The 27,334-nt window shown below is 44.9% G+C and overlaps 1 protein-coding gene across 1 annotated transcript in view; it reads right to left on the minus strand.

Moving 5' to 3' along the window:
- CA10 (carbonic anhydrase 10) overlaps positions 1-20,397 on the minus strand; it is a 503,136-nt gene extending 482,739 nt beyond the window's left edge. Inside the window, exon 1 of the mRNA XM_059379334.1 lies at positions 20,313-20,397. Coding sequence (XP_059235317.1) covers positions 20,313-20,373 — 61 coding nt within the window. The 5' untranslated portion in view covers positions 20,374-20,397. The remainder of the gene's footprint in view (positions 1-20,312) is intronic.
- Positions 20,398-27,334: the final 6,937 nt, after the last annotated feature.

Below are 27,334 nucleotides of genomic sequence, written 5' to 3' on the forward strand. Positions count from 1 at the left end.
GCATGGACGTACCCCCTCAGTGTTTTTTTAAAGCACTCTACTGCCATTTCTTATTTATATGAAATTAAATAGCCTTGGTATTGCCATTGGGTTAGAAAGCAAAACTATGACTGTCTCAAGACTGCCACCCTCACCCCTGCCACCCTCACCCCTGCATTATCTACGGCACACTCCCCTAGGGCTCTTAGTTCACTCTTTTGCAGAACAGGGGAATTTGGTTCTTCAAAGGAATGTTTTTCTCCTGCTCTCTGTTCTATGCCTTCTGGTTGCGGTTTAGCAGCTCAAATCCTGACTCTGGATTTGAGTGGCTCATAGCCGGGTGACTCGGGACTGTCATTTAACTTCTCTGAGCTTCCTTTGTCTACCATGTGCTCACATGACGACCCCAGGCAGGATTGTGGACAAGACTAAGCAAGCGTATGGGATGGCAGCTGAGCTCCAGCCCTGGATTTAGACAGATCAGGACTCAAATCTGAAGTTTTCACCTTATCAGCTGGATGCCCTTTAGCAAGTTAATCTGGGGGCCTAGGCTCCTCTCAATAAAATGGAAGATGGGTAAGCACTCCCTTACAAGGTTAAGCAATTAAAGGAGATCACAGACGGAGCTCCCCGCACCCGCCTGTCAGCTGCTAATATTGGAAACTGTGAAGTAGTTGGTCTTAGTGGGTGTTTGTAGTGAGCTAAGGAAATTTCCCATGGAAGTATGAAATCAACTTCTTGTCTTCACACATCCCCAGCCACCACCCTCCTTTAGTCTCCAGTGTTCCGAAATGCCCAGGAAACAGACATTTAAAAGCTGCTACTATTGACAGAGATCAGATCTGCAGTTGCCTGAGTTCAAGGACTGAACTCACAGTGGGACTGACTCCAAAGGCGCTCAAGGAAATGCAGAAATGTCCACTTACATGAGTCTTACTCGTGGAAATATTCTGTAGCTTGATGGCGATGGTTACATAACAGCATTCTTTCCTAAACTCATCAAACAGTAGATTTAAAATGAGTGCATTTTATATATAGTACACTTTGAGAAATTGTATTTTAATTATCCTATCACAGGCACACTAGAACAGGGGTTGGTGAGATTTTTTTTTCAGTGAAGGGCCAGATCGCAAACATTTTAGGCTTTGCAGGTTATAGGCTCTGATACAACTACCCAGCTCTGTTGTTGTTATGCAGAAGCGGTCACAGACAATAGATAATACATAAATGAATGGGTGGGGGTAGCTGGGTTTCAATACGATTTTATTTATGGACTGAAATTTGGTTTTACATATTTTTCATCAATCATGAAATAGTCTTCTTCTTCTTTTTTTTTCCCCCTAATTCACTTAAAAATGTAAAAATCATTCTTAGCTCCCAGACTTCTAAAAAACAGCCAGCAGTCTAGATTTGGTCTGGGGGAGAGGGGTGGGGGCACTGTATTTGCCAAGCCCTGCTCTAGAGTTCGAAAGAGCCCCCATCAAGCAGCATTCTGAAATCTGCTTTCAGGGCTTCTCAGGGCAGATGCTGTGTCTAAGAGGGCTGGGAATCCAGCTCCCACGAGTCCCACGGGGTCCTTGCCAGAACCGACCCCTCTGCAGCCAGGCGAAGCCACCGCTGCCTGCTTTTAATTTCCCCATCTGTCCCGGGAGGAGGACCACCATCTCCCAGAGCCCAGCAAAACTCATTCAGCCTGTTATTTAGGAGAAAATGCTCTGTCCAAGGGCAGAAACCGATCAGAGCGGAGGTGATGTGTCTCGTCTCTCTGAATCATTGGGGGGAAAGGTTTGATTTTTCAGGTTGTCATTCCTAAGATTGCTTATCTTTCCAGGTGATGTTCTTATTTCTGAATGTGGTGTAACCTTCACATTCCCTAAAGAGGAAGGTTATTTTATTTTTTTTTTTCCCCAAAGGGCTGGCAGCAGAACCAGACCCTCAGAAAGCTAGCTCCTTCCCTGCCAAGCCGCCACCCCCGGCACCAACCATCCCGTCGTCGGGGAGGGTAGCCTCCCCTCAGAGCATTTGCCTGGGCAGGACCAGAGCTACTCCAAGCTCCAAGCAGAGGAAGCATTACAAATCCAAATCAGCACTGACTTAAGAGTTCTTTTTCGGTTTCTGACAGTGGTAGATGCCAAAGAACCCTGCTTGGGGTGGTCAGGACTGCCAAGATACCCACAAAAGTCAAGATTCTTCTCTAGTTCAAAAGCCTCAAGGTTTTAAAAAATGTTTTTGAATATTTCATATATAATTTAACTAATATTTCATTGAAGAAGATGGATTACCCAGGCACCCAGTTTATTATTCTAGTTATAGGAAGCACTGAAATCAATTGTTTGCACTACGGGTTGCAAATTTCTTCCATAAAGGGCCAAAGAGTAAGTATTTCAGGTGTTTCCGGCAACACTGTCTCTGTTGTAGCTCCTAAGTTCTGTTGCTGGGGTATAAAACAGCCACAGACAAGTGAACGAATGAGCATGGCTGTGTTCTAAGAAAACTTTATTTGGGATGTGATGTGGCAAGCCATATTTGGCCCATGGGTGGCTGTTGTCTGCTGAGCCCCGTCCCAAGTGGTAGTATCTCAAAGAGGGACTGGGTGGGAAGAGGTAATAAAACTTAAATCAACAACCGCTATGGAGATCATCTTGTAATTATCACTGCAGATCAGGGAGATAAACCCACCCAACCCACACATTGTGCTAGGAGTGAGAACAGAGAATGCAAGTAAGCTAGACACATCTTGACCTCAATGAGTTCGCCATCTGACAGAGGAAGAAAGGCAGGTAGGCGATGAGCAGCACTGGAGACAGGAAGAGCTAGTGGGGTGTAGAGGACCAAGAGAGAAACCTAACTTGAGGGATCACTACAGCCTTCACAGAGAAGGAGACCCCACCCCCGCTGAACTTGCGAGATGGGATGGTTTAGGCGGGTGAGAACCGGGAGGGGGGGCAAAACACGCAAAGCCACAGAGTAAGTATGTGCGAAGTGTGTTCACAGGATAGAGAGTAGACAAGTTGGAGCAAAGTTGAAAGGATGTTTGTGGGGTATGACAGACAACTTGGAAGCACCAGTTTTCAAAGAGTGAACTCTTTTTTTTTAGAGTCGGGGGAGAGATGGTTTCTGAACTTCTACAACAGTATTCCCCTACAAAGCAGGTAACTCAGAGAAACCACCTCCTTTACAAAGAGGATGTGATTGTGTGAATACCACATTCATACATGTTATGGATGTCATGTTTCTAATGGGTCACATTTATTAAGCCATTATTACATGCCCAATAATAACATACTAAGTGCTCTACTTTCATATGCCATGGAATACTTAACAACAACAAAAAAATCACTGAGGTGGCTGTTTTTATCCCCATTTTACAGATTAGAAAACAGAGATGCACAAGAAGTTAACCTACCCAAAGCCTTCCAGCTTGGAGGAGGCAGTGTGTGGGTTTAAACCTCCATCTGTCTCAAATAGCTTACCAGTGCATTCAAACATATTTCTGTGTTTTAACAGTTAAATGATACATTCTTTAAAAACCTCATTTCTAAATTGTCTCCTCCTAGTGTTTTCCTACTCAAAAATCCCCAATACTATGATTACATTTCTCATCTTTTTATCTCCCTACTAATTATTTTTTTCAAGATCAACAGATTCATAATTAAAGATTTAGAAATTTAAATTACGTTCAAATTTCATCCAATATGAGTTCACTAAGTTAGTATAAAATTGTGATTTTCATCAACCCCATATCTATTCATCTACATCCATCATTCTTTTCATATTGGTTTTGTCTACATGTTAGGCGGGGTTTGCTGTAACACAAATGTATTTATCTCAATTGACTTTTGTACAAATGTAATACCAGAATGAAATTTAAAATAACTTAAAAAGCTTATAAATAAAGATCTAGAGGAGAACAGACTATTAATAACGTTGCATTCGGGTTATGTGATTCCAGGTAATCTGTTTCCTTTTCTATTCTTCTCTAAATTACTTAAAATTGGGTTATATCAGGGTTATGCTTTTAAAATGCAATCATGTAAAAATGTTCTCAAAAAAAAAAAAAAAAGCTTATGAAACAACACATTAAGATCTAGTCTAATAGGCAATTAACAAAAGAATTTCCTAATGCAGAAAGGGACTGTGTTCTGTGAAATTTCCATGACTTTTGCTTACATGTACTTAAAGCTATTAGGTTTCATTAATTCACTGGGCTCTAATATCAGGCTAGCTGGTGTGGGTGTATCTTCAGCTCCTCTAAATTCAATCAATTTAAGAGAAACAGGAGTAGGGATTTAGTGGATTAGCTACAACAGGCCATTAATCTCCCCATCCTCAGTTGTAATCCAGCCTCTACCATGTGATTGGAAAAAAAAAAAAAAATCCCGCAAAAAAACCAAACACTCAGAAAAGCTCCCAAGCTGGCTCCCTTGAGACAAATACGCTTAGGTCACAGTTTGCTGGTCTTTACTTAACATCAATACAGCATTTGTCATCTGTCCTATTTCTTGTTGGTTTTTCTTTTACGCCTTTTGCTGAAATTCTCAGATCAGATATATTTGAAAGGGAACCATGTCACAATCCCAGGAATAGCTCAGCATTTAATTATCATTTAAAAAATCATTCTCTCAAGTGGCCATAAAACATAAATCAAAACTATCGTTTCATGTTGCAAATTTGTTAAAGAAACATGGTTAAGGTTACCACATGCATAGATTAGTGGTGGGGGAAGCTGGGGAGACTGAATAATGAAAAGAAAATAGAGTAACCAAATTCCAGTAAAAAATGAGCAAGGGGTAGTTCTAGAACATGTAAATACTATATCTTCTATCATAAATGGAAGAGATCCTAATACCTCATTGCTTTATTGCTCTGGCCAATGAGACAACAGTTACTCATGCATCAAGCCGGAAAAAACTATGAGCAAGTTCCTGACTCAAGATTTTGTTGATGCCACCAGTCTCTAGGCCAAATATTTATGGATTCCCTGAGAGCACATACCTGTATAACAGACCTTGATAAGTCTAAACCCTCATTGCAAAATGAAAACAACATGGCATTAAATATATGAATTTTCTAATTATTAAAAAAAATGTGGGCTAGACACAGTAAATTGCCTCTGAAGACCATTTTATGAAAAAGACATGATTGTCTTCTTTCTTATTACCTTTAAAATATTCCCCAAACATCCTAGCTTCCCCTGGTGAATCCGATTCAACCAACCTCAACTGATTATATGTTACGTGCAGGCACTGTGCTAAACACTTCCACATGAATTGGCTCATTTAATCCCCATGTTTTACATGATATTGCCAAATTCCTTCCTACTTTTGCCCAACATTTTTTGTTCTTTTAGCTTCAACCATAACAATACAGACCATTTACCAAGTGCATGCTACGTGCTAAGCACCTTATTGCGTTTTAAAATTTCAGTCTCTCTTAACTCCAAGGATACATGTTATTACCTCCAGTCTACAAAAGAGGATACCAAAGATAAGAGATTTTAAGAAAGTTCCCGAGGTCACAAAACCCGAGGTGAAAATCAAAGACTCCAATACAAAGACCACATGATTTTCAGTATGTGCTTTGATGAAACAGCCAATGATGACTGCTTGACTCTTCCCAAGGGTCTTATTAGAGAACCACAAGGTCATCTTTCTACAAGTACAGTTTTGGTTATTCTCTCATCCCACACCTTAGCTGATACTTGTCCATCTCGGAAGTCATCAGTCACTCACCTCCCCACTCACAGTCAGGAACATTCTTCCTGCAATTTAATTTTGCTGCCTCAACATTTCCCAAACTGGAAAAGTTTAGCATCACAGCAAACTTGGATAACTTTCTGTAAAGGTTTCTTTTTTTTTTTTTTAATTTTATTTATTTGACAGACAGAGATCACAAGTAGGCAGAGAGGCAGGCAGAGAGAGAGAGAGAAGCAGGCTCCCTCCTGAGCAGAGAGCCCAATGTGGGGCTCGATCCCAGGACTCTGGGATCATGACCTGAGCCGAAGGCAGAGGCTTTAACCCACTGAGCCACCCAGGTGCCCCTGTAAAGGTTTCTTAATATGATAAAATTTCCAAGTTGGAAAGGGACCTAGAAATTGCCTCGTCCAATATCCGTTTAAAAGGAAAAACCTGGGGCCCAGGCCAATAAAATGATTTCCCCCAGACCACAGAGCTAATGCTAACTAGGGTTAGGGTTAGTGTGGGTCACTGTTGAAAGTATCACTATTCTTCATACTTGTCTACTTCCTCAAGGAATTCAGGGGTACTTCTAGAGACCTATGAACAGGTTGTGCATTTCCCAAGGATGTACTGTGGTAAAACAACAAAAAAACTTCACACTGTTTTACCCAGTTACCACAATACTGGGAAAATTTTAAAGAAATAGTTCAATGAAAATAAATATCTATACTTCTTTGACATAAGCCATAGTAACTTCCTTCTAGATATGTCTCCTGAGGCAAGAGAAACAAAAGCAAAAATGAACTATTGGGACTTCGTCAAAATAAAAAGCTTCTACACAGCAAAAGAAATAATCAACAAAACTGAAAGGCAACCTAGGGAATGGGAGAAGATATTTGCAAATGACATATCTGAGTGGTATCCAAAATATATAAAGAACTTATAAAACTCAACACTCAAAAAACAAATAAATCCAATTTTAAAAAATGGGCAGAAGACATGAATATACATTTTTACAAAGAAGACATACAGATGCCTAATAGACACATGAAAAGATGCTCTACACCACTCATCATCAGGAAAATACAAATCAAAACCACAGTAAGGTACCATCTTACACCGGTCAGAATGGCTAAAATAAAAAATACACACACAAAAAAACAAGTGTAGGTAAGGGTGTGGAGAAAACAGAACCCCTCTTACACTGTTGGTGGGAATGTAAACTGGTGCAGCCACTCTGGAAAGCAGTATGAAGATTCCTCAAAAACTTAAAAACAGAACTACCCTATGACCCAGCATGACCCAAGAATACCAGAATACTAATCCAAAGGACAACATGCATCCCAATGTTTATAGCAACATGATCTACCAACAGCCAAAATTATGGAAACAGCCCAAGTGCCCACTGACTGATGAATGCATAAGAAGATGTGATATTATATATATATATATATATATATATATATACACACACACACATATATATGTATATATGTATATATATATACATATACTCAGCCATCAAAAAGAATGAAATTTGCCATTTGCAACAACATGAATAGAGCTGAAGAGTATTAGTCTAAGAGAAATTAGTCAGAGAAACACAAATACCATACGATTTCACTCATATGGGGGATTTAAGAAACAAATGAGCAAAGGGGGTAAAAAAGAGAGAGAGGCAAACTAAGAAACAGACTTCACTATAGAGAACAAACTGATGGTTACTAGAAGGGAGGTTGCAGGGGGTGGGGGAGATGGATGGGGATTGAGGAGTGCACTTAGCTACATCGTACACCTGAAACTAATATTACAGTGTATGCTAACTAACTAGCATTTAAATAAGAACTTAAGGGCGCCTGGGTGGCTCAGTGGGTTAAGCCGCTGCCTTCGGCTCAGGTCATGATCTCGGGGTCCTGGGATCGAGTCCCGCATCGGGCTCTCTGCTCAGCAGGGGGCCTGCTTCCCTCTCTCTCTCTCTCTGCCTGCCTCTCCATCTACTTGTGATTTCTCTCTGTCAAATAAATAAATAAAATATTTTAAAAATAAATAATAAATAAATAAATAAGAACTTAAAAAATATATATCTATAGACAAAAAAAAAAAAAGGCCAAAAAAATGGCAAAAACTAGAAACACAGATCTCAAAAACAGGGGAAAAAGGTAACTATAAATGATGTTATTTTCAATGAATAAATTATATGGGACTATTGCAAAGAAAGTCGTGAACATTAAGGTGGCAGATACCAACTAATTGTTCACCACACCATTTTCCCTCTGCAGGTAAATACGAGGCTAGCTGACAATTCCCAAGCTCTTTTGCAATAAGAAGTGGCCATGGGACTGGCCGGAAGTGATGGGCACAGCTTTCCTGCTTGGTCAATAAAACCTCTCCCATGATCCTTCTCCTTATACTATTTCCCCGTCTGCTGCCATTGACTTTGAGAACAACACTCGAAGCCCCTCTTGAAGAGAGCAGAGCCTCCATGGGCCTTGAGACTTCCAAGTCACTGCAAAGACAAGATTCCTACCCTTTTATCCCTCCCCCCTCCATCATGCCTTCCCTTACACACCTTACACACACACGCGTGCATGCACAAACATCTTGACACCAATGAGCAAGTAATGTGAGCAGGAAGTAAGCTTCTACTGTGTTATGTCACCAAGATTTTGCTGTTGAGCTATCACCAAGTCCAGGCTTTCTGAAGCTGAAGTAACTACGAAGCAACAGGGAATATACTTAAAAGATACAATGTAAAAAAAAATAAAAATTTTTAAAAAGATACAATGTGAGGGGCGCCTGGGTGGCTCAGTGGGTTTAGCCTCTGCCTTCGGCTCAGGTCATGATCTCAGGGTCCTGGGATCGAGTCCCGCATCGGGCTCTCTGCTCAGCAGGGAGCCTGCTTCCTCCTCTCTCTCTGCCTGCCTCTCTGCCTACTTGTAATCTCTCTCTGTCGAATAAATAAATAAAATCTTAAAACAAAAACAAAAACAAAAACAAAAACAAAAGATACAATGTGAAGTTAAAAAAAAACAAAGAGCAAAGATTTGAGGTTGAAAACATTGCAACTGCAAACTTCGGTAAATAAACATTTAGTCTATAAGGAATCTGTTTTCCTCCATTTCCTTTGACACTGTGAGTTGGCATTAAAATGAACTAGCTCTGTGACTCCCAGCCTTGCTCTGGCGGGTGGCACCAAAACACACCCACATTTAAAGGCCCCCCGGCTTGCAAGGAGCAAGGACCAAGGAGGAGCATTTCCCTGGAACATAGCTCCAGCCTGAACTGCAAGTGCACCAGTACATTAACATGTCCAACACCTCTCCCCTGGAGGTGGGGCACATTACAAGCCTTTTTCTGGTTCGATCAAGCTGCAATCTTGGCATTTCTGAGAGCAGGAGAAGAAAACAAAGGTGGGGTGGGGGGGGTACACCACCTCGTGCACTAAAAGGCATAGGAGACTCATTTAGCCACAAAGAACTTCTACACCACAGTGGAAAAACAGAGATGGAGCTTGTTAGACGCAAAATATGACTTCCCTCTTTTACATTTCATTCTGCAGGCGCTGAGCGGCTGGGACTTAGATCCGGGATCATCATGGTGATGCTAAGAGTCGGCCAACCAGTGGCACTCCTAGTCACACCTGGGCAGTAGAACAGACACATACTACTCACAGACACCCCACTTTCTAACTGTTGGTATAATCGCCCTGTATCTATGGGGAACTTAAAGGTGGGGGCCTTTTTTGGGGGCAAGCTTTCCTTATTTCTTTCTTTGATTACATTAACAAGCAAACTAACAACAACAAACCATCCAACTGAGCACTTCCCCACAGCTGTGGAGATCAGCTAGAAGATTATAGGCAGAATGCACAACGGGGAATTTCAAATTACTAATGTTCCTTCCATTTCTAGGCCCCAGAGTCTCCCCGCTGGTAAGAACGAGTGAGCGCCACCACAGCTCTGTTACCGAAGGCCAGAGGGAGAAGTCAAGTTCTCAGACGCAAGACTGAAAACACCTTAAGAACCAGAGTCCAGGGAGCCTGGGTGGCTCAGTCAGTAAAGCGCTTGCCTTCAACTCAGGTCATGATCCCAGAGTCCTGAGATCGAGCCCCATATCAGGCTCCCTACTTGGCGGGAAGCCTGCTTCTCCCTCTCTGTCTGTTGCTCTGCCTACTTGTGCTCTCTCTCAAATAAATAAAAATGTTAAAAAAAAAAAAAAAAAGACCCCGAGTCCAGATTAAAGAGTGGGTGGGCTTTTTACCTAAGGCACTTAGCGCGATGCTATAGGGCAGTGACATTTCTCAAGTACCTGCTTCTCCCAAGCTAGACTCCAATAAGAAAATGCCCTGTCCTAAAGGATGTCCTTTAACAGGAATGAGATGACACAGAAAGAGGAACAGCAATGCCTCCGCTGATCCTCCGCCCTCCTGGTTCGGGTTGTACAGCGTGGAATCAAAACACAAAGGAGCCAAAATACATTTTAAATAAGTGCCCCCAATCGACACTGGGTTTGTCAAATGCAGACAGGAGTTGAGTCTGAGAAGGCAATAGAAAGCAATCGAACATATCACTCCCTGGGAAGGTGCCAGTCCTCTCTGACTCTGTGTGTGCTCAAAGCCCCATGCAGTAGAAGGGAAAGGGCAGCTAGCAGAAATCTTCCTCTCTCCTCCCTCCTGGTCTCAGAGCTTGTCTCCCATTCTCCCTTGAAAGCAAGAAACCACTAAACCTCTCTTTGTTATTCACATAGGTGCTGATTCACTCATTCCTTGTTGAGGGTCTACTAAATGCAAGGCACTGGGTAGAGCAATGGGGAAAAAAACCAAAAAACAAAAAACACAGTATTTCTGCATTACCTACTACCCAGATACTACGAGGGCGAAGATCAGGGCTGCCTGGCTTCCCATATTGCCTGGTCCAGCACCTCCCTCAGAGGAGGCATTCGTTAGCATTTAATGAATGAATGAACCCACACATTGAACAGTAGGGGTAGGGGGACCAGCGCCCTTCCACAGATATGTCACTTTAGTTGTTCATTTCAAGAATCCTGTGAGGTATTTATTATTATTCCAACGTCATGGAGGAAGAATGGCTGGTCTCCCTTGGTAAGTGCTGCCATCACAATGGTCTTCCTTGAGGGTGAGAGGTGTGTGTGGTAGGAAGAGGGGGCAGCGGAAGGGGAATATGTTGACTCATATCCTTCAGTAAATGTGTTTATTCCAATTCTGGCATTGCTGCCAAATGTGTTGCGAAACCAGCAGGACTTGGCTCTGGAAAACGCACCTGAAAGTCACAGGCTTCATTTCCTACCGCCAGCCCCTTTCGCCACTGGGTATGAAGTATTGGACCAAGTTAAAGATTAATTCTGCATTTTTGGTGACAAAGGTCACACCTCTCCCAGATGAGGAGGAAAAGGCATTTGTAGGCTGTCTCCTTCACAGCCACTGACAATCTCTCTACCGTCATCCTGATGGTACCTTAATGCAAATGTAATCAAACCCAAACACTGGCTCTCCCATTACCCGGCCAATCTTGCTAATAAAGAGCCATTAGAGCTTTGTCATAAAGGCCATCCCGGACCACTTCTTACCACTCGCAGCTCCCTACCCCAGCCCTGTGTGATGGAAACGCTCTAAAGTTTTGTTTAGGGTTACATGAGATGAAACTACAAAAAGACTAGATTATCAAAGAGAAGAAGGTAATTGGCATACTGCCAACTCCGGGCTCAGCCAGTGGGGTTCTAGCTTTTTCCGAGGGTCCACACACCTGGGGACAAACTAAGCAAGGTGGTAAATTCTGTAATGTGTATCTGGGTTATCTCAAAAGTTTCTGGGAAGCCACCTGGCACTAGAGGGGACACTGGAAAATCACCAGTGATCTGGGCCAAATGGAGCATTGCTGGGCCCGAGCCCAAAACCTTACATCTCATCAGCTCCCAGGGAGGAGAAAGACATTAGCTAGAGCTACTTCTTGGGGCCTTTAAAGGATGCCTTCCCTGCCCAGAGAGGTGGAAGGGTGGTTTCTGTTGACAGTTTTTAAATGTAAGGTGTTACTGTTACCACAGTCCTCTCTCCTCAACCTCCTAGATCTCAACCTCATCTATCATGCCCCACTCTCTGTGGTTGCCTTGTTGACCTCTGGACAATCCCCCAAATTCATCCTGGGTCTCCTCTCACGGTCCTGCCTTTGCAAATGTTCTTTCCTGTGATCACCCCTCCCCCATCACCCTCCTCCCAGTCAATCAGCAAATCGGCAAAGATCCTCCATCTCTCCACGACTCGCCCGAGCATCCTTTAACACTACTTTCCTCCCGCCCTCCCACCTCCAGAATGAGTCAGACGTCCCTTCTCAATACTTCTCGGATTGTGCTGTCGCTACAAATATTGTTTAAATTGCTCTCTTACTAGATTGTGAATTCCTGGAGGGAAAGATCCGAGTCGGACTCTCTCCTGCTGGATGTCCAGTACCTTATGTATAGTGTCCCCTCTGTAAATGCTGAATGATTAAGAGGACGAGGGAAGACATTTCATTTTAGGTCTCTATACTTGATCTCTGGTAACTGGACCTTTGAGAGGGTAAAATGGGTATATAATTTAGTGGGCCATACTCTTCCACTCTCCCAAGTGAGCAGCGTCTATCGGAAAGACAAGTGCAGAGCACAATAAGCAAAACTGATGCCAAGTGCTTCACAAGGCTTCAAGCATCTGTCCCATGTCACCTAGTGCGTCTACTAGGCGCATACGGCACAAAAGCATGCGTGGATTGCTTCACTTCCCTTAGCCTTCTTGTAATATTAAAGACGTTACTGTTAATGTTACCATTGTTATTCAAGTGCAAAATTGGAGGCATTTGCTACACATGAAAATCTCAAAGATGAGGGTAAATCAGGTCCATAACAGATAGAGGACAGCTGTCCCTCAGAATGTTCCATAATGGCTTAATTGATCTATTACACCATTCTTTTTTAAATGGGTGTTGTGAGCAAGAATAAAGGCTGACAAGAAGACAAGGAATTGGGTTTCTGAGTTATTACTTATTGGAATCAAAGTTTAAAAAGAATGGCACATAAACCTTTTTTTTTTTAAATGTCATTTTCCTTACCTTCACCTTAACTCCTCATAACTAAAAGAAAAAGTCTGAACTTCTTAACTGGGCTAACTTGCCCCTGCCCACTGGTCCCAGGTTATTCTTCCAGTCCTGTCTACAGTCCTTTACTGCAGCCCACACACTGCCTATGCCCAGCTCCCTGCACTTCTAATCCTTGTTTTTTCTCATTCCTTCCTATCAACCTACTATTCATGCCTCATGATATGTCTTTTTTATTTTTCTTTTCTTTTTCCTGTTCTTTTGAAATCTTAGGTATTCTTCCAACCTCGTTCAAATGTTCCTCTATGGAATCTTTACCATCCCTACTTTTTTTTTTTTTTCAAGAATTTATTTATTTGTCAGAAAGAGAGCAAGAACACAGTAGGGGGAATGGCAGGTAGAGGGAAAAACAGGTTCCCTGCTGGGCAAGGAGCCAGATGTGGGACTGGATTTGTGACCTGAAGATCTGAAGGCAGAGGCTTAACCCACTGAGCCACCCAGAAGCCCCTCCCTTCCCCACTTGTATCCACCAACATGCTCCTTCTTCACACTCCTGTAACACTTCGTGCACACCTTTATCTCCTGTCTTGGAAATATCGAGGATCGGAGGTTGTTCATTTTTGTGATTCTTATCCCTGGCACATAGTTAGCTGACAATGCTATTTTGTTGAACAACGAAGAAATGACTGAATGATTCACTGGAATTTACAAGAACAGGTCCAAAGTGTCAATAACAAGTGTAGTTGTCGATGACAATGATGGTGATGATTTTATGCGGTAGTTGTCATTCACTGAGTCACTACTACACGTCACAAGCCATGGCAGGATCTTGTGTATATTTTTTCCACTCCTCATTTTACAGATTTAACAGAGGCTCAGAGAAGTTAAACAACTTCTCTAAGACCACATAGTGGGAGAAAATACCAAAGGAAGGAATATTATGTACAGGTCTATCTTGGTTCCAAAGCCCATGCTTACTCTCCTACGATATGGGTAATCTGGTCCATGTAAATGTATTCCAGACACCCTGTTAGCATTTTACAAATATTGTTCTGCTCCTTACAATTCCCTGTAGGATCAAAATCCTTGGTAAGTAAGTATCATGTCCATTTTACAGATGAGAAAGCTGAAGTGTCTGCCAGACTCAACCATCTCCAATCCCAAACTATGCAAAGTATAGCAGTAGCAAGAAACTTGCAACACGAATTTAAAACCCAAAGAAATGGTGGGATTTCAAACAAATTTTAACCAAGTTCTATCCACTGAATGCAGGCAAAGATCCATAATTTAAAAAATAAAAAAATCACTGGGGTGCCTGGGTGGCTCTGGGGTTAAGCCTCTGCCTTCAGCTCAGGTTATGATCTCAGGGTCCTGGGATCGAGTCTCGCATTGGGCTCTCTGCTCGGCGGGGAGCCTGCTACAACCACCCCCCCCCCCACCTGCCTCTCTGCTCACTTGTGTTCTCTGTCAAATAAATAAATAAAATCTTAAAAAAATAATAAAAATAATAAAAAATAAAAAATAAAAATCACCAAGAAATTAAATATCTGAAGACACTTCCATATTTTTTCCTCAATTCAATAGCTCCCAACATGGGCTCATCCCAACTTTCCAGAATCCTAAAGGGAACTTTTATTCCAACTGGGACTGTCTTCTCTGTACATCACTCATTCCTATTCCTCTGCGTTGGATGATGGAGTCCCTCCATCTCTTCCTTCCAAACCTCCAACATATATCCAATATCCTCCTTTCCCTTCATGTCTGGACTTCTCTCTTCCGTGGCATATATGTCCTTTATGAAATGATAAGACTAACTAGTCTTATTATTTCATATCACGATAACTTTGTGCATCACAACTTTGCTGTCCTATCTTAATGATGAAGCATTCATTATTCACATGACTTTGTAGCACTCCACATTCTGTGTAGGTATCACAACTTTGCTTTTATATCTCGACCTTAAGTGCGGATCATTCCACAGTACAGTAAAGACACAAATGCTTTACATTTGTGCAACCCAAAGAACATTCAGGATCTCCCTCTGTTGTTCCCTCAACAGGAAGAACATTCAGGATCTCCCTCTGTTGTTCCCTCAGTTGCCCTTTGGACTGGGCAAAGAAGTTATCATTTTTATTTTACAAAGGAGGAAGCCAAGACTCAAAGCGTGTGAAAGAATCCCCCAAAGAGGTAATTAAGGAAGAGTATGACTGCAGGGTGAATATTCCAAGTTCCATACTCTTTCTATGATGGCTTGCCACCATGGATTTTTTTTTTTAAAGATTTCATTCATTTATTTGACAGACAGAGATCACAAGTAGGCAGAGAGGCAGGCAGAGAGCGAGGTGGGGAAGCAGGCTCCCCACTAAGCAGAGAGCCTGAAGCAGGGCTCAATCTCAGGACCCCAAGATCATGACCTGAGATGAAGGTAGAGGCTTAACCCACTGAGCCATCCAGATGCCCCACCACCATAGACATTTATGATGCCTGGATCTTTTCCTGACCTAAACCCCAGGCGCAAAGATGTAATGCTTAATCAATAATCAACCCATAATCAATTAATCAATAATCAAAGGCTAAGGTATTAGGTACTGATGGCCTAGGATGGCCATCCAACCTCCTCTCCTCCCCATCCAAGAAAATGATTCTCTACCTTGACATCTGTCTTTTCCCCTGGGGGCTTTTTATTACTCGGAAATCGGACAAGAAAGTCCCATCTCTGATGATGGGATCTATTAGGGACTGGGCTCTATGACATCACACGGCAAACTGGATTTAAACAAACCAATGAGAGGCACCTGGGTGGCTTAGTGGGTTAAGCCTCTGCCTTTGGCTCAGGTCACAATCTCAGGGTCCTGGGATGGAGCCCAGCATTGGGCTCTCTGTTCAGCAGGGAGCCTGCTTCCCCGCCCCGCCCCCCACCCCACCTGCCTCTCTGCGTACTTGTGATCTCTGCCTGTCAAATAAATAAAAAATCCTAAAAAAAAAAAAAAAAAAGAAAAGAAAAGAAAGAAAGAAAAAGAAACCAATAAGATCATCAGATAAATAGTCTTTGTGGGGATGGGGGCTCTTTTTGTATTTAATGGAATGTTCTCTTTCAAGTCATATTGATAGCCTATATAGTTTGCTATCTTGGGACTTGAAAGCTGGGTTTATACAGAGTGATAATTTACAAGCAGAAGGAGGAAAATTCTGTTGCTCCCCTGGGTATTAAGTACGATGTCGTTCTCAGGTGATGTATTAAACGTTCCAAGCCTCACCTCAGTACGGGGCTCACAGAGATAAAGTGAGTTTTACTCATAATAGGCACCAAAGCCCAATGCTACCAGTTTCATTTATATGAGAAAGAAAATTAAGAGATTGTTCAAAGTCGTTAGGCGAAGCCGTCCTTGAAAGTAGGAGGAAAATGCTCAATGTTTAAAAATGTGCTTGCTCATGATTTTCTTTTTGCTTTTAAACACTATAAAGTGAGGAAGGTAAAAGCTCTGTTCTGTCACAGCCTCAAAAAACCTGCGCAGTGCCTGATTTGTAGGGAAAAAATTATATTATTGCAAGCTTTCTCTGCCTCAGATATTGGGCCAAGTGAAAAAAGTCACTGAATGCATTATCTCATTTAATCCATGTCGCAAAGTTGTGGGGTATGGACTATTATCCCCTCTCTAAATGTAGAGACACTGAAGGGAAACCATTTTATTTTCCAATTTCCCAATTAGGAAAAGAGCGTGGGAAATATTCCTTACTTATAGGGATGGCTGATCCCAAGGGGCTGGCGGTAAACCCGGGTAACAGTCTTATCCTTTTGCCTGACAGTCATATACAACTCAAATGCTACCTTATGTCCAGGGCAGAACGGCAATCACCCCGAGCTTCCACTTCGAAACTAAGACTCGCATCCATTTAATGTAATTCATTCTTTCAAGTCAGAGACATCCCAAATAAAATATTTAAAAGAAATCCTGAGCCAGAAAAATAAGTGCCATCCTGAATTCTGACTCAGACCTGGATGGGAATCCTGCCCGCAGAGCCGCTGTAGGCTTTGGGGGCCTCGTCTATAAAATTACCCTACAAACTCTAAGAAGAGGTGAATGAAAATATGTGCCATGTTATGTCATATTGATGAAAGCACCACATCGTTTTAATTGCCATTGCCGTTATGATGATGAATAAACTGACAAAGAAGTAAAGTTACATCAAGGCAAGTAGGATGTGTTGTGGAAATGAAATCAGACAGCTGTCTCTGGGCCAGGAAATTCTCTCCCGGCACGGCTAAGCATTCATTCTCGCTGATCCGAGCTGCTTTTGTAAGAATGGAATGGTGCTCTAGCTAGCACGGGAAAAATCCTCATTCTCCCTCTCTCTCTGTCTCCTTCTCTCTTCTTCACAGATCTTGACTGCCTTACACTTTTGGCAAAATGATATCGGAGTCTGATGGGGAACAGAAGATCTCCCAGATCATGACTTTCCCTCTTAAACCTAGCTGTGCTGGCCTCCAGTAGCCAACACGGATATGATCATGCAAATGGAAGGCACACACGTTCCAGCCTCAGCAGCTGGCTAAGGCTGATCAAGGAGAACCACCCCCCCCCCTCCCCGGCCCACCCCGGCCCAGTCCCTTTGGCTGACAGCTTCATCACGACCAAAGGAGGAGCGCAGAGCCATCAAACATACCAAGCCCAGGGCTCTGTATTTTAAGAAATATATCCACACAGACCCTGAGAGAAAATGCTTCGGGGGACACCTAATTGGCAGAATGGGGAGAGGTAAAGGGTGGGAATATTTGCTTAACAAAACACAGAGCAACAAAGCACCAGAGTGTTTCTGAAAGCCAAGGCTACCAAGTGAAATTCAGTCACTAGAGACCAGATCTACCACCAAAATTTTCCTTCTGCAAAATGTTTACACTGCAGACTGCTTTGCTGACCTTTTCTAATAATGAAGTCAACCCTACCCATGCATCAATCACTGAGGCTTGGTAACTCAGGAAGAATTAGTACCCATTTACTGGGTAGGATAATTCACCCCAAGATGGGAGAGAGGTGTTTTGTTTTTTTAATTTTTTTTTTTAATTTAAGATTTAGTAGAGTCTATGATCGCAGGGTTATGTTCCTTTTGGTAAAGCTCAGTCGTTGAGTAAATTAAAACTGCAAATCATGGAAACAGAAATGAAAGACCCACTAAACTCTCCCTGAGCCACAATTATTCAATCTTAGTGCCCTGCATAACTATACCTCTTAAGGCTGCTAGAGGGGAGGGAAAAAAAAAAAAGTCCCCAAATCATGGCAACTGTGAATCATAATTATATTATTAATCAGAATTAGTACATGGAAATCACCGAATGGGTAGTTATTTGGGGAGGGAGGCCACCTTGGCTGTGGAGAAAGAATAGCCTTTGAAAATTAAGTTCACGGATGTGTAAATGAAGAGTACATAATGTCACAATTCTGCCTAAATGTCTTCATAAAGCATAATTAATTAATAAATTAATGCAGAGCTTAACTAGGCATTTGGAACGCTAACATGGTTTTCTGTGTTTGGCTAATAGCTAGCAATTTTGCTTACACCTTTACCCCCTTATTACATAGCAACGAAGACTATTTAGTAAATACATGTGAAAGGCCACATACTTCACAGCACCTCTTCTGGGTTGGAAATAACCCCCTCCTAATACTTGTATTTATAGAAGTTAGTTACAGAGACACCAAATCAAGTAGAGCTGTGATAAGGTGCCCACTAAGTTCTCTTTTGGAGGCTCAGAACAGACCTAGTCTCTGAGGGTTCCCCTGTCATGGCCTGGCCAAGTGCAGGGTAGGGGCTGGGGAGAAGGGAGTTTGGGGGGATCCAGAGCTTCAGTGAACGTTAACCTTTTGTTAACCCTACATGGACTCAGCTGGCTTGGCTGCTTTATGAATTACTTACGATGCCACGGAGAGAGGCAGGGGAAGGCTATTTTCTAACTAGTGAAATATTACAGAACAAGAGAGACCAGTTTGAAAGAGTTGTAGAAAAGAAACATTTAAAATGTGCTCTTGTAAGATGCTACCCAGGCCTGGTCATATGACTGGTATCAACCCTTATAAGTCACCTGGGAATTTTTCCTCTTTGATGTGGGATGGGTTAAAACAGGTCCCACTAGAGGATTTAGGGTGGTCGCAGGCACTTTTTATTGTCTTCTGAAAGTATTACAGAGGCAAAAATTTTAGTTGGGTGGCCAAGCACCAAAGAGAATGATTTTGAATAGAAGATTCCCTATTCCTGCCCTAAGAGGAGAAAGTTGAAACTGAACAGTGATATTTGGAACTAGGTCCAGGGTAAGCCCAGACAAGGATTTTTAACACTTAAAACCAGGTCTGGGTTAGGAGGCAGGGACTGGCTGGGCTGAAGGAAGAGGCAGAAAAAAGGGCCCTCCACCTCAATCCTGCTACGGGGCTGCTCACAGGGGCAACGTTCCTGCCCTCCTGTTCTGGTGACTTTATGGGAAGTTGGCTGAATCCCCACTTATGCAGGGGGAATGCAGACACAGGGGTGCCCTGCAAATGGTCCTACTCTAGCCGCTTTAATGACAGGTGGGAGGTGAAATCCAGGGGACACTGTCAGTGGGAGGAGGCACTGAACTGAACTGGGAAATACTGCTGATCCTGGGTTTTTCTCAGGGCTCCCCTCCATGCCACCAACTCCCTGCACCAACAAAGATGCTGCTTGGAAATCAGAATCCCCTCCAATACACAGACACACAAGCATAGGCAAGCACAAGCCCTACCTCATTCACTTCATCACTCCTGAAACCACAGACTGGTGGGAGTAGCCTGAGGTCAGTGAGTCTGGGCTAGCACATCCTGACCACCAGGAATCCGACAGGCTACAATCCAGAGTGGTATTTATGATACTGTGTTGTTGCAGGCAGATTTTGCCTTTACTTGTGCAGCTGGGCATGCTAGCATGTTTCAGATCATCATGGCCAGTCCTGATGTGCTTGGGGAAGGCATGGAGGACCTCCACATCCCTCCGGTCCCTGCTGGTGGCACGCTATAGTCCCGCATCCTCCCGCAGCCTCTCGAAAGTGCCTAGATACCAGGGCAGGGCTCTGCGTCCATTTTGCCAGCCAGGAACAACCGAGTTTGGGAACTTTGAAAACCAGGGGATGGAGGTGGGGGTTGCCAAGGCTCAGATTTCAGGGCCAGAGTTCTCAACCAGGAAAGCAGTTGAAAATTAACACTGATCTATCTGCCTTTCTTTTTTTTATCCCTCAACACTTCTATGTTCCAGGACTCCACACAGATACTAACCACACCACACACAAACAGACACACAGACACAGGCGCGCGGGCGCGCGCACACACGCGCTCGCGGGCGCGCGGGCGTACACACACACACACACACACACACACCCTTGGGCTTAGAAGGTTTTTTAATTCCGAGGGCAGTAAACCCAAAGAGCTAGCTGCAAGGGTCTCTGCCACCACCCCCTGCCCCTCCTACCCCGCGAGGCTACTTGACAGTCTATACACAATAAAACCCCACACATTCCAAACAGCACAACGTAACCCAAACCCGCCAGTGACTCCAGCGCGTCCCGTACCTGATATGCAGACGATGAAATTGGCTTGAAGAAGAAAAAGCACCTCCCAGACTATTTCCATCCTCTGATTCTCATTCCAAGTGCATCACTCGACGGGAAAACAGGGGGGGAAGGGGGGAGCCCGACACGGCACACACACATACAAACACGCACACACTTGCGAGCGAGCGCACACTCGCACTACCACCCGACAGCCGGCCAGGGACAGTCACCCCCAAGATCAATATCGCAGTTTGAATTGTTCCGGCAAATCTCCCCTCGGGCTCGACGGATGTGCGCCCCAGATGTGCTGACACATGTCCGACGTCTCGCTGCCCCGGAGGTCTCCCCGATCGCCGGTCTCTGCTCCTCGCACGAGAGGCGGAAACAGCACTAGCAGCGGCGGCGGCAGCCACCTGAAGCCACCAGCGCCGGGCTCTTCCTGCAAAAACGAGACCCCGATCCGCCTGGCGCCCCAAGAAGACATAGACGATAGCCCCCCGCCGGGCCGCGCCTCACTGTTCCGGGCCCCCGGCGCTCGCAGCTCGCTGGCTAAGCCCAGGTAGTCCGCGACAAGTTGCCCTCGAAGTCCGCCCCCCTCACCGGGGCATGGTCAGAGGCTGGCTGCCGCGCTCCGGGGCCGCTCTCCTCCTGCTTCGGGGGGGCGAGGGGGGAGGAGACGACACCGCAGACAGGAGAGACAGAGAAAGAGAGGCAGGAATTATTGCCCGAAACCGCCGGCAGCCTCCGCCGACCCTCCCTGCTCCCGAAGTCCGCGCTCAGCCCGCCGCCTCTGAACCCGGCTCGGGCGGCGCGTCCAGGGCGCAGAGCGCGGAAGGCGGGGAGCCTGGGACTCGGGCGCGTGGGGGGCCCACGGGCTCGCCACGTCGTGCGCGCGCTTCCCGTTTCTCTGCTATTTTCCTGGGCTCCCCGGAACCCCCAGTTGCCTCGCTTCCATCGCCCGCAACTAGAACCGCCGCCGCCGCCGCCGCCGCGATTTTCCGCAATGCAACTGCAGGGGTCGTTATTTCCTCGCCTACGGAGCCCGGCGCTGCCGGATTCGGAGGGGAGGAGTAGGGCAGGTGGGGGCGAGTGGAGGGGGAGGAGGGGGCGGCCCGGCCAGGTGAGCGTCCCCGCCGCCGCCAGCCTCCGCGGCAGCCCCGCCGCCTGGCTCCCAGGGAGGGGGGGGGGGGGGGGGGGGGGGGGGGGGGCGGAGGCAGGAGGCCGGGCTGGGGAGCCGAGGCTCAGCGCGGCCAGAAGGAGGAGGCAAGGGCTGGGCGTCGGAGCTGCGAGCCAGCGCGGAGACGCCTGGGCCCCCGCCGCTCGGTTGCCCTCCAGGATTGGGGAGTTTCTCATCTCCTTGGAAAGACTGGAAAGAACTTCGCGCCAGCCGCTCGGGCGCGGGAGACCCGGGCGGGACTCAGCTGGGGCGCTGTGATGCGCTCTCCCTCTGCTGCAGAATAGTGGGGATTTTTTTTTTTTTTTTTTGCATAATTCATTCCCTGCCCTCTCCCTCTCGTCCCTCTCCTGCCCCCCCTCCTCCTTCCCCCTTTCCGCTCCAGTGCCAGAACACTACTTACCCCAGAGTTCTCTCTGCACGTTCCTAGACCAGGTGCAACTCTCGCCCGCGAGTCCCTCACCTCCCTCCTCCCCGAAGGGGGTAAAAAACCGTCTTTCCAAGTCCGGGCGCGAGCAGTGGCCGTGGCCAACTGCGCCTCTGCTCAGCTCCGAGCGGATCCGAGACTACTGGAAACCCGGGCTTCACCGGAGCCGGCTTCCCTTCGTTTCGGTCTTTTATTCTGGTTTTCTTTCGGGAAGCTCAAGTGCTTTGGAGGCTTTTGCGGGGCTCCAGAATACTCTCCGCCAGCGACACTCAGCAGCTTCCACCGAAGGAGATTCCCCCACCAAACCCGCGCGCGCGCGCGCACACGCCCAGCGCGCGGCTCTCCGAGGCCCCGGGGGAAGGTGGGGGCGGTGTGAGCACCACCCACCGCCGTGGCCGAGGCCCAGGCCCAGGCCGGAGGCCGCGGGTGCGCACAACGGCTCGCCGCGACCCGGGGAAGGACAAGCACCCGGGCAGCGGCTCGGAATGCAGATGCGGGGGGAATTGGGAGGAAACCCTGCGCTCGGGACTGTTCGCCCGAGAAGAGGGCTGGGAGCGAGAGAAGACGAGACAGATCGTAGCATATTTGCATTGCCTCGGTCGCCGCAGCAGCGTTTTGAGAAAGCCCCAGACCTACCTCTTTAGGAGTGCTGAAGAAGAGAAGGGCAAGGGAGGGGGAATCCCTGGAAAGATCTCGGATTTCTCGGCGCGCTTGTCCGGATTGCAAACTGTGACGTTTGGAGATTTTGCACAAGCGCGGATGGACACACACAACAAACACAAATACACACGTAACCGGCGGGGGATTTTTACACTTTTTTTTTATTTCTGGTGTTTAGAATCCATTTCAGTGCGAGTCTCGGACTAATAACCGCAGCAAGGGTGGATAAGTGGAAAGGGAGAAGGAGGGAGGGTACCGTACATCCGCACACAAATTAGTGAGGCTTCCAGGCTGTGTGGCGTCTGGTGGGGCAGGGTTGGAGCTCAAGGAGTAGTAACACTGCGGCGCTCCCAGGCTTCCTGAACGGACTCCAAATGCCCAAGGAGTCTGGCGGATCTTTTTGCAGAGTGGCGGGGGTGGGGGTGGAGGTGGCGGGGAGCGGGGGTGGAGAGGTGCCGAACCAACCAGCCTAAGCATCCTGGGTTGGGCCGCCTTGGGAAGCTGCGTAGTCCTGATGCCCCTGGGGACTGGGAAGAAGAACCACCTGGAGGACTTGCTTTAACCGGGAGGTGTGGCCAAGGACTCCCAAGTGGTCAGCACCTGAAAACATCTAGGCCCAGATGAAGAAAGTCCAAGATGCTTAGGCGGGGAGTTCCGAGGCTCTCAGCAGGGAAGTCGCTGAGACCTCAGAACATTTAAAGAATCTGAGATAGTGAGTTAGCCTCTTTGGGAAATATATGGGGGGTGTTTGTCTCTGTGTATTGAAAATCGACAGTTGGAAAAGGACTTTTAAAGAGAAAGAAAAAGGAGTTTTCTAAAAATGAAGAAATCCCACCCTAGCCTGGATTTGGAAACATGGAGAGTGACTGACCCTTCCGTACTAGGGAGTGGAGTTTGCTTCCAGCAGGAGAGCTCTCTCTGGAAGCAGAAGCAGGGTGCCTGGATTTTTATACCAAGACCCATTTATTTATTAATGAATTATGCATACATTATGCAAACACCTTATATGTGGCAAGCACTGTAGCAAGAGGCTGGAGTTTTGTAATTGAAAAATCCATAATCCTCTCTTTCAAAATGCTTACAGACCATTTTTTTTCTTCTACATTTTGCCTTAAGAGCCAATGCCAGTAAAATAATACTTACTTAATATTCCCCTTTTCAACTTGTGCACTGACCTTCTGCACTCTCACGGAATATTTAATCTATTCTCTGCCACCAAGTCCTTCCAGAAAAAAAAAAAAATCAATTCATATGATAGTATTTAAGTAAAAATAGTGGCATGCATCAGTTCTTTGCTATATGTCATGCATTGCCAAATCCTTTATGTGAATTATCTTAATTATCATTATCTAGATGAGAGAAATATTATTACTTCCATTTTACAGATGATGAAACAGAGCCCCAGACTAGTTATTTGCCCAGGGTGTAACGGTTATTAACTGGTAGTGTAGAGATATGAGAGCCAGGCATTTCAAGCTCAGTGGACATTCCACACCATCTCCCTTCATGCTCTGCAAAAGGAAAAGTATCATCTGGGGGGAGTTATTTTGTATTTAGGTAAAGCAGAAGTCCATTTAGGTAAAGCAGAAGTCCTTAAACTAAGGCAGGGTGGAATGTAATGGTATCTAATGCAGTTTAGAACTTAACTGCTGTTGAATTGAGAGGAAGACAAGATCACTGGGAATTAGGGATAATCAAAGGCATTTCTAATGAAAGAACCTGAAAGCCTGCTAACTGCCAATTCTGTTCTCGGCACTTGGAAGACAGCACAGAACACAACAGTTCCTCAATGCTTAGTTTCAATATTCTCATTTTTAGAAGAAGAGAAAAATTTTTCTTGAGTCATTGCTAGGCTTAACCTGAATATTTTCTTAAGAAAAGCTCCATGTCGGGCGCGTGGGTGGCTCAGTGGGTTAAGCTGCTGCCTTCGGCTCAGGTCATGATCTCAGGGTCCTGGGATCGAGTCCCGCATCGGGCTCTCTGCTCAGCAGGGAGCCTGCTTTCTTTTCTCTCTCTCTCTCTCTGCCTGCCTCTCTGCCTACTTGTGATCTCTGTCAAAAAAAAAAAAAAAAAAAAAAAAAAAAAAAAAACTCCATGTTAACCCAGAAGATAACTCAGAAAAAGCAGGTACTAAGTAGGAAACTGCTGTCTTCACTCCTTATTGAAATGTTTAGTTTTTTAGTCTACAAAACAAACAAAAGAAGTGAAAAAAATAATTGGAAAATATTCATAACAAGTTTTTTTTTCCTATTTTAATGAGCTTATACCCATATCTTGATAACAACAGAGAATCTCTCTGCCCAATATCTGCTTTCATCTTTGGCTCTGTCCTACCCTACAGCTCTCCCCTACAAATTCAGTGCAAGTATGCTGCACACAACAATAGAAAGTCTCTACTGAGTCCCACCAGGGGGCCAATTCCAGTTTCCCATAGAAAGCAGGAGATTACAGTTCTCCCCAGGAAAAGCCAATATTGAAATCCTCTGGATTCTCTTTCTACTTCCTCTTTTGGCCAGACCCATAGAAAGAAGAGCAGCTTCTTTGGTAAAATTTGTGCAAGCTTGACATCCATTAAGGCACGTTCCCCAGAGGCTGGACATCTGTATTAGGAGCCAAAGCAAATACATCTCTCTCTATGTACCTGTGTTCAGGTACAGTGAGCTCACTATTTCACTAGTCTCCTTGCCATATCTAATTCAGAAAGCAGAGTGGTTGTCCTAGGGAGACAGAAGGAGAAATTACAAAGGACCACAAGGAAACTTTTTGGAGTTAATAGATCTATTCAGTATATTAATTGCATTGTTGGCTTATGGGGTGTATATATATGTCAAAGTTATCAGATTGTGCACTTTCAACATGGGCAATTTTTTTTTTTGTCAACTATATCTCAATGTTATGCCTTCAAATGGATGATTTACTTTTACAAATATAAAACAGAGACTGTAACCATAAATAATCACAAATAGATGTATTTAATAAACCATGGCTGGGCTAGGCTTGGAGAACTTAACCTCAGCTCACTGTTGTTGTTCTTTGTGAAATGCCACTTACTACTAAATTTCTCAGACTTTGAGAAGTATTAAATACTAAAGGAGTTGTTCTTTCTTTAGTTTGGAAGCTGTGTAAAGAAGGGGCTCTGATGTTGTATCTGTGTCTTTATCTGTTTTACAGATATTGGAATAGGATGTTTTAAAATCATTATCCTCTTGGAAATAAACCTGCCCCTAGTATTAAGCGGGGAATATTCCCTTGAAGGTAGTAGAAATCATCCATTCAGTGATTCCTGGAGAGAGGAGGACCTTGGAGCAGAAATGAAAACCTGGGAGGCGCGTCTTACGGTTAGCTGATCAAGAAATACTTCTTTTCAGAGCTAGAATGAGAGGCAAAGGAGTCTGTCCATTCGGGAACTTGCTCTATAGTGATGGGAAGTGCCATCTTGCCACGAAGACAGAGGCTATGACCTAGGCGGAGAGAAAGACTTAGAGGAAGGCAGGAACCATACTGTGAGAGAAACCAGTAAGATTGGCGCGTCATTCTGTTATCTGAGAGCAATCACACCCAACAACCATTTGAGAGTTAGTTCCTGAATGTTTTTCTTGTCTGCTGTCTCTTCAGAGGACTACCGATGAATAGTGTAACAGAGTGTGGGAAAATTTTCTGTGCCGACCTGGGCTCTGAGGCAGCCCTTCCAAAACCAATATGGAGATGGTAGCAGAAGCAAACTCTTGGTGGTACCCCAAACTGAAGAGAGTGCTGGCCAGTGATGCCAAGGGCACCCACTGGCAGAACAGAGAGCTACGTGGAAGGAAGAAGGGGGCGATGGTGGAGACCTTAGTGATGACATGGTCTGCAAGCACAGATGAGCAATCCCTTCACGGATTCCTTAAGAGTTAGTTGGGGACCTCAAAAGGGGGACTAGGACTCCACTATCCGGCATACAGGTTGAGGCCATCAAATGGTGTATGAGTTTCCTGTTGTTGCTGTGGTAAATTATAAATTTCCTGGCTTAGAACAAACTCTTTATCCTGTAGCTCTGGAGGTCAGAAGTCTGAAATGAATCTGACTGGGCTGTTATCAAGGCGTCTGCAAGACTGTGGTCTTTCTAGAGGCTCAAGGAGAAAACTCCCATTCCTTGACTTTCCCAGTTTTGAGAGGTCACTTACATTCCTGGGCTCTTGGATCCTTTTGAGCAATGGCTTTACTCTGACTTTTGTTTCCATCTTTATTCCCTGTTTTCCTTATAAGGCCCCCTGTGGTTACATTGGGCCCACCTAGATGATCCCTGCATAGTCTCTCCATCTCAAAACCCTTCACTAAATGGCATCTGAAGAATCCTTTTCCATGTAAGGTGACATATCTACAGGTTCTAGGGATTAGGGTGTGGATTTGGGTCACATGAAAAGTGCCAAATGTAGATCAATGGAACCTCTCCAGAGGTAACTGCAAAAAGAAAAGCTTGACTCTCTTCAGCACCACTCAGTCATATACTGTCTACTTTTCAACAGTGAGCTCATGTGGATTATTCAAGACAAGGGCATGAGACCTTTATCTCTGTAAATGAGTCAGTCAAGAGGAGATGTTAATGTATTTGAGTGGAGGCAGGTCACTTCTCTGAACAGAGAATGTGAAAGTGTTGAAATGGCATCTATCACCAGGACAATGGCTTATTTCCCTCTCTTTGACATCAGACTGGGTAATAGGTTCATTCCCACCCGTGTACATTATGTTTTTCTTTTTTTTTTAATATTTTATTTATTTATTTATTTGACAGACAGAGAT

The sequence above is a fragment of the Mustela nigripes genome, chromosome 16, assembly GCF_022355385.1.
Source record: "Mustela nigripes isolate SB6536 chromosome 16, MUSNIG.SB6536, whole genome shotgun sequence".
Classification (NCBI taxonomy): domain Eukaryota; kingdom Metazoa; phylum Chordata; class Mammalia; order Carnivora; family Mustelidae; genus Mustela; species Mustela nigripes.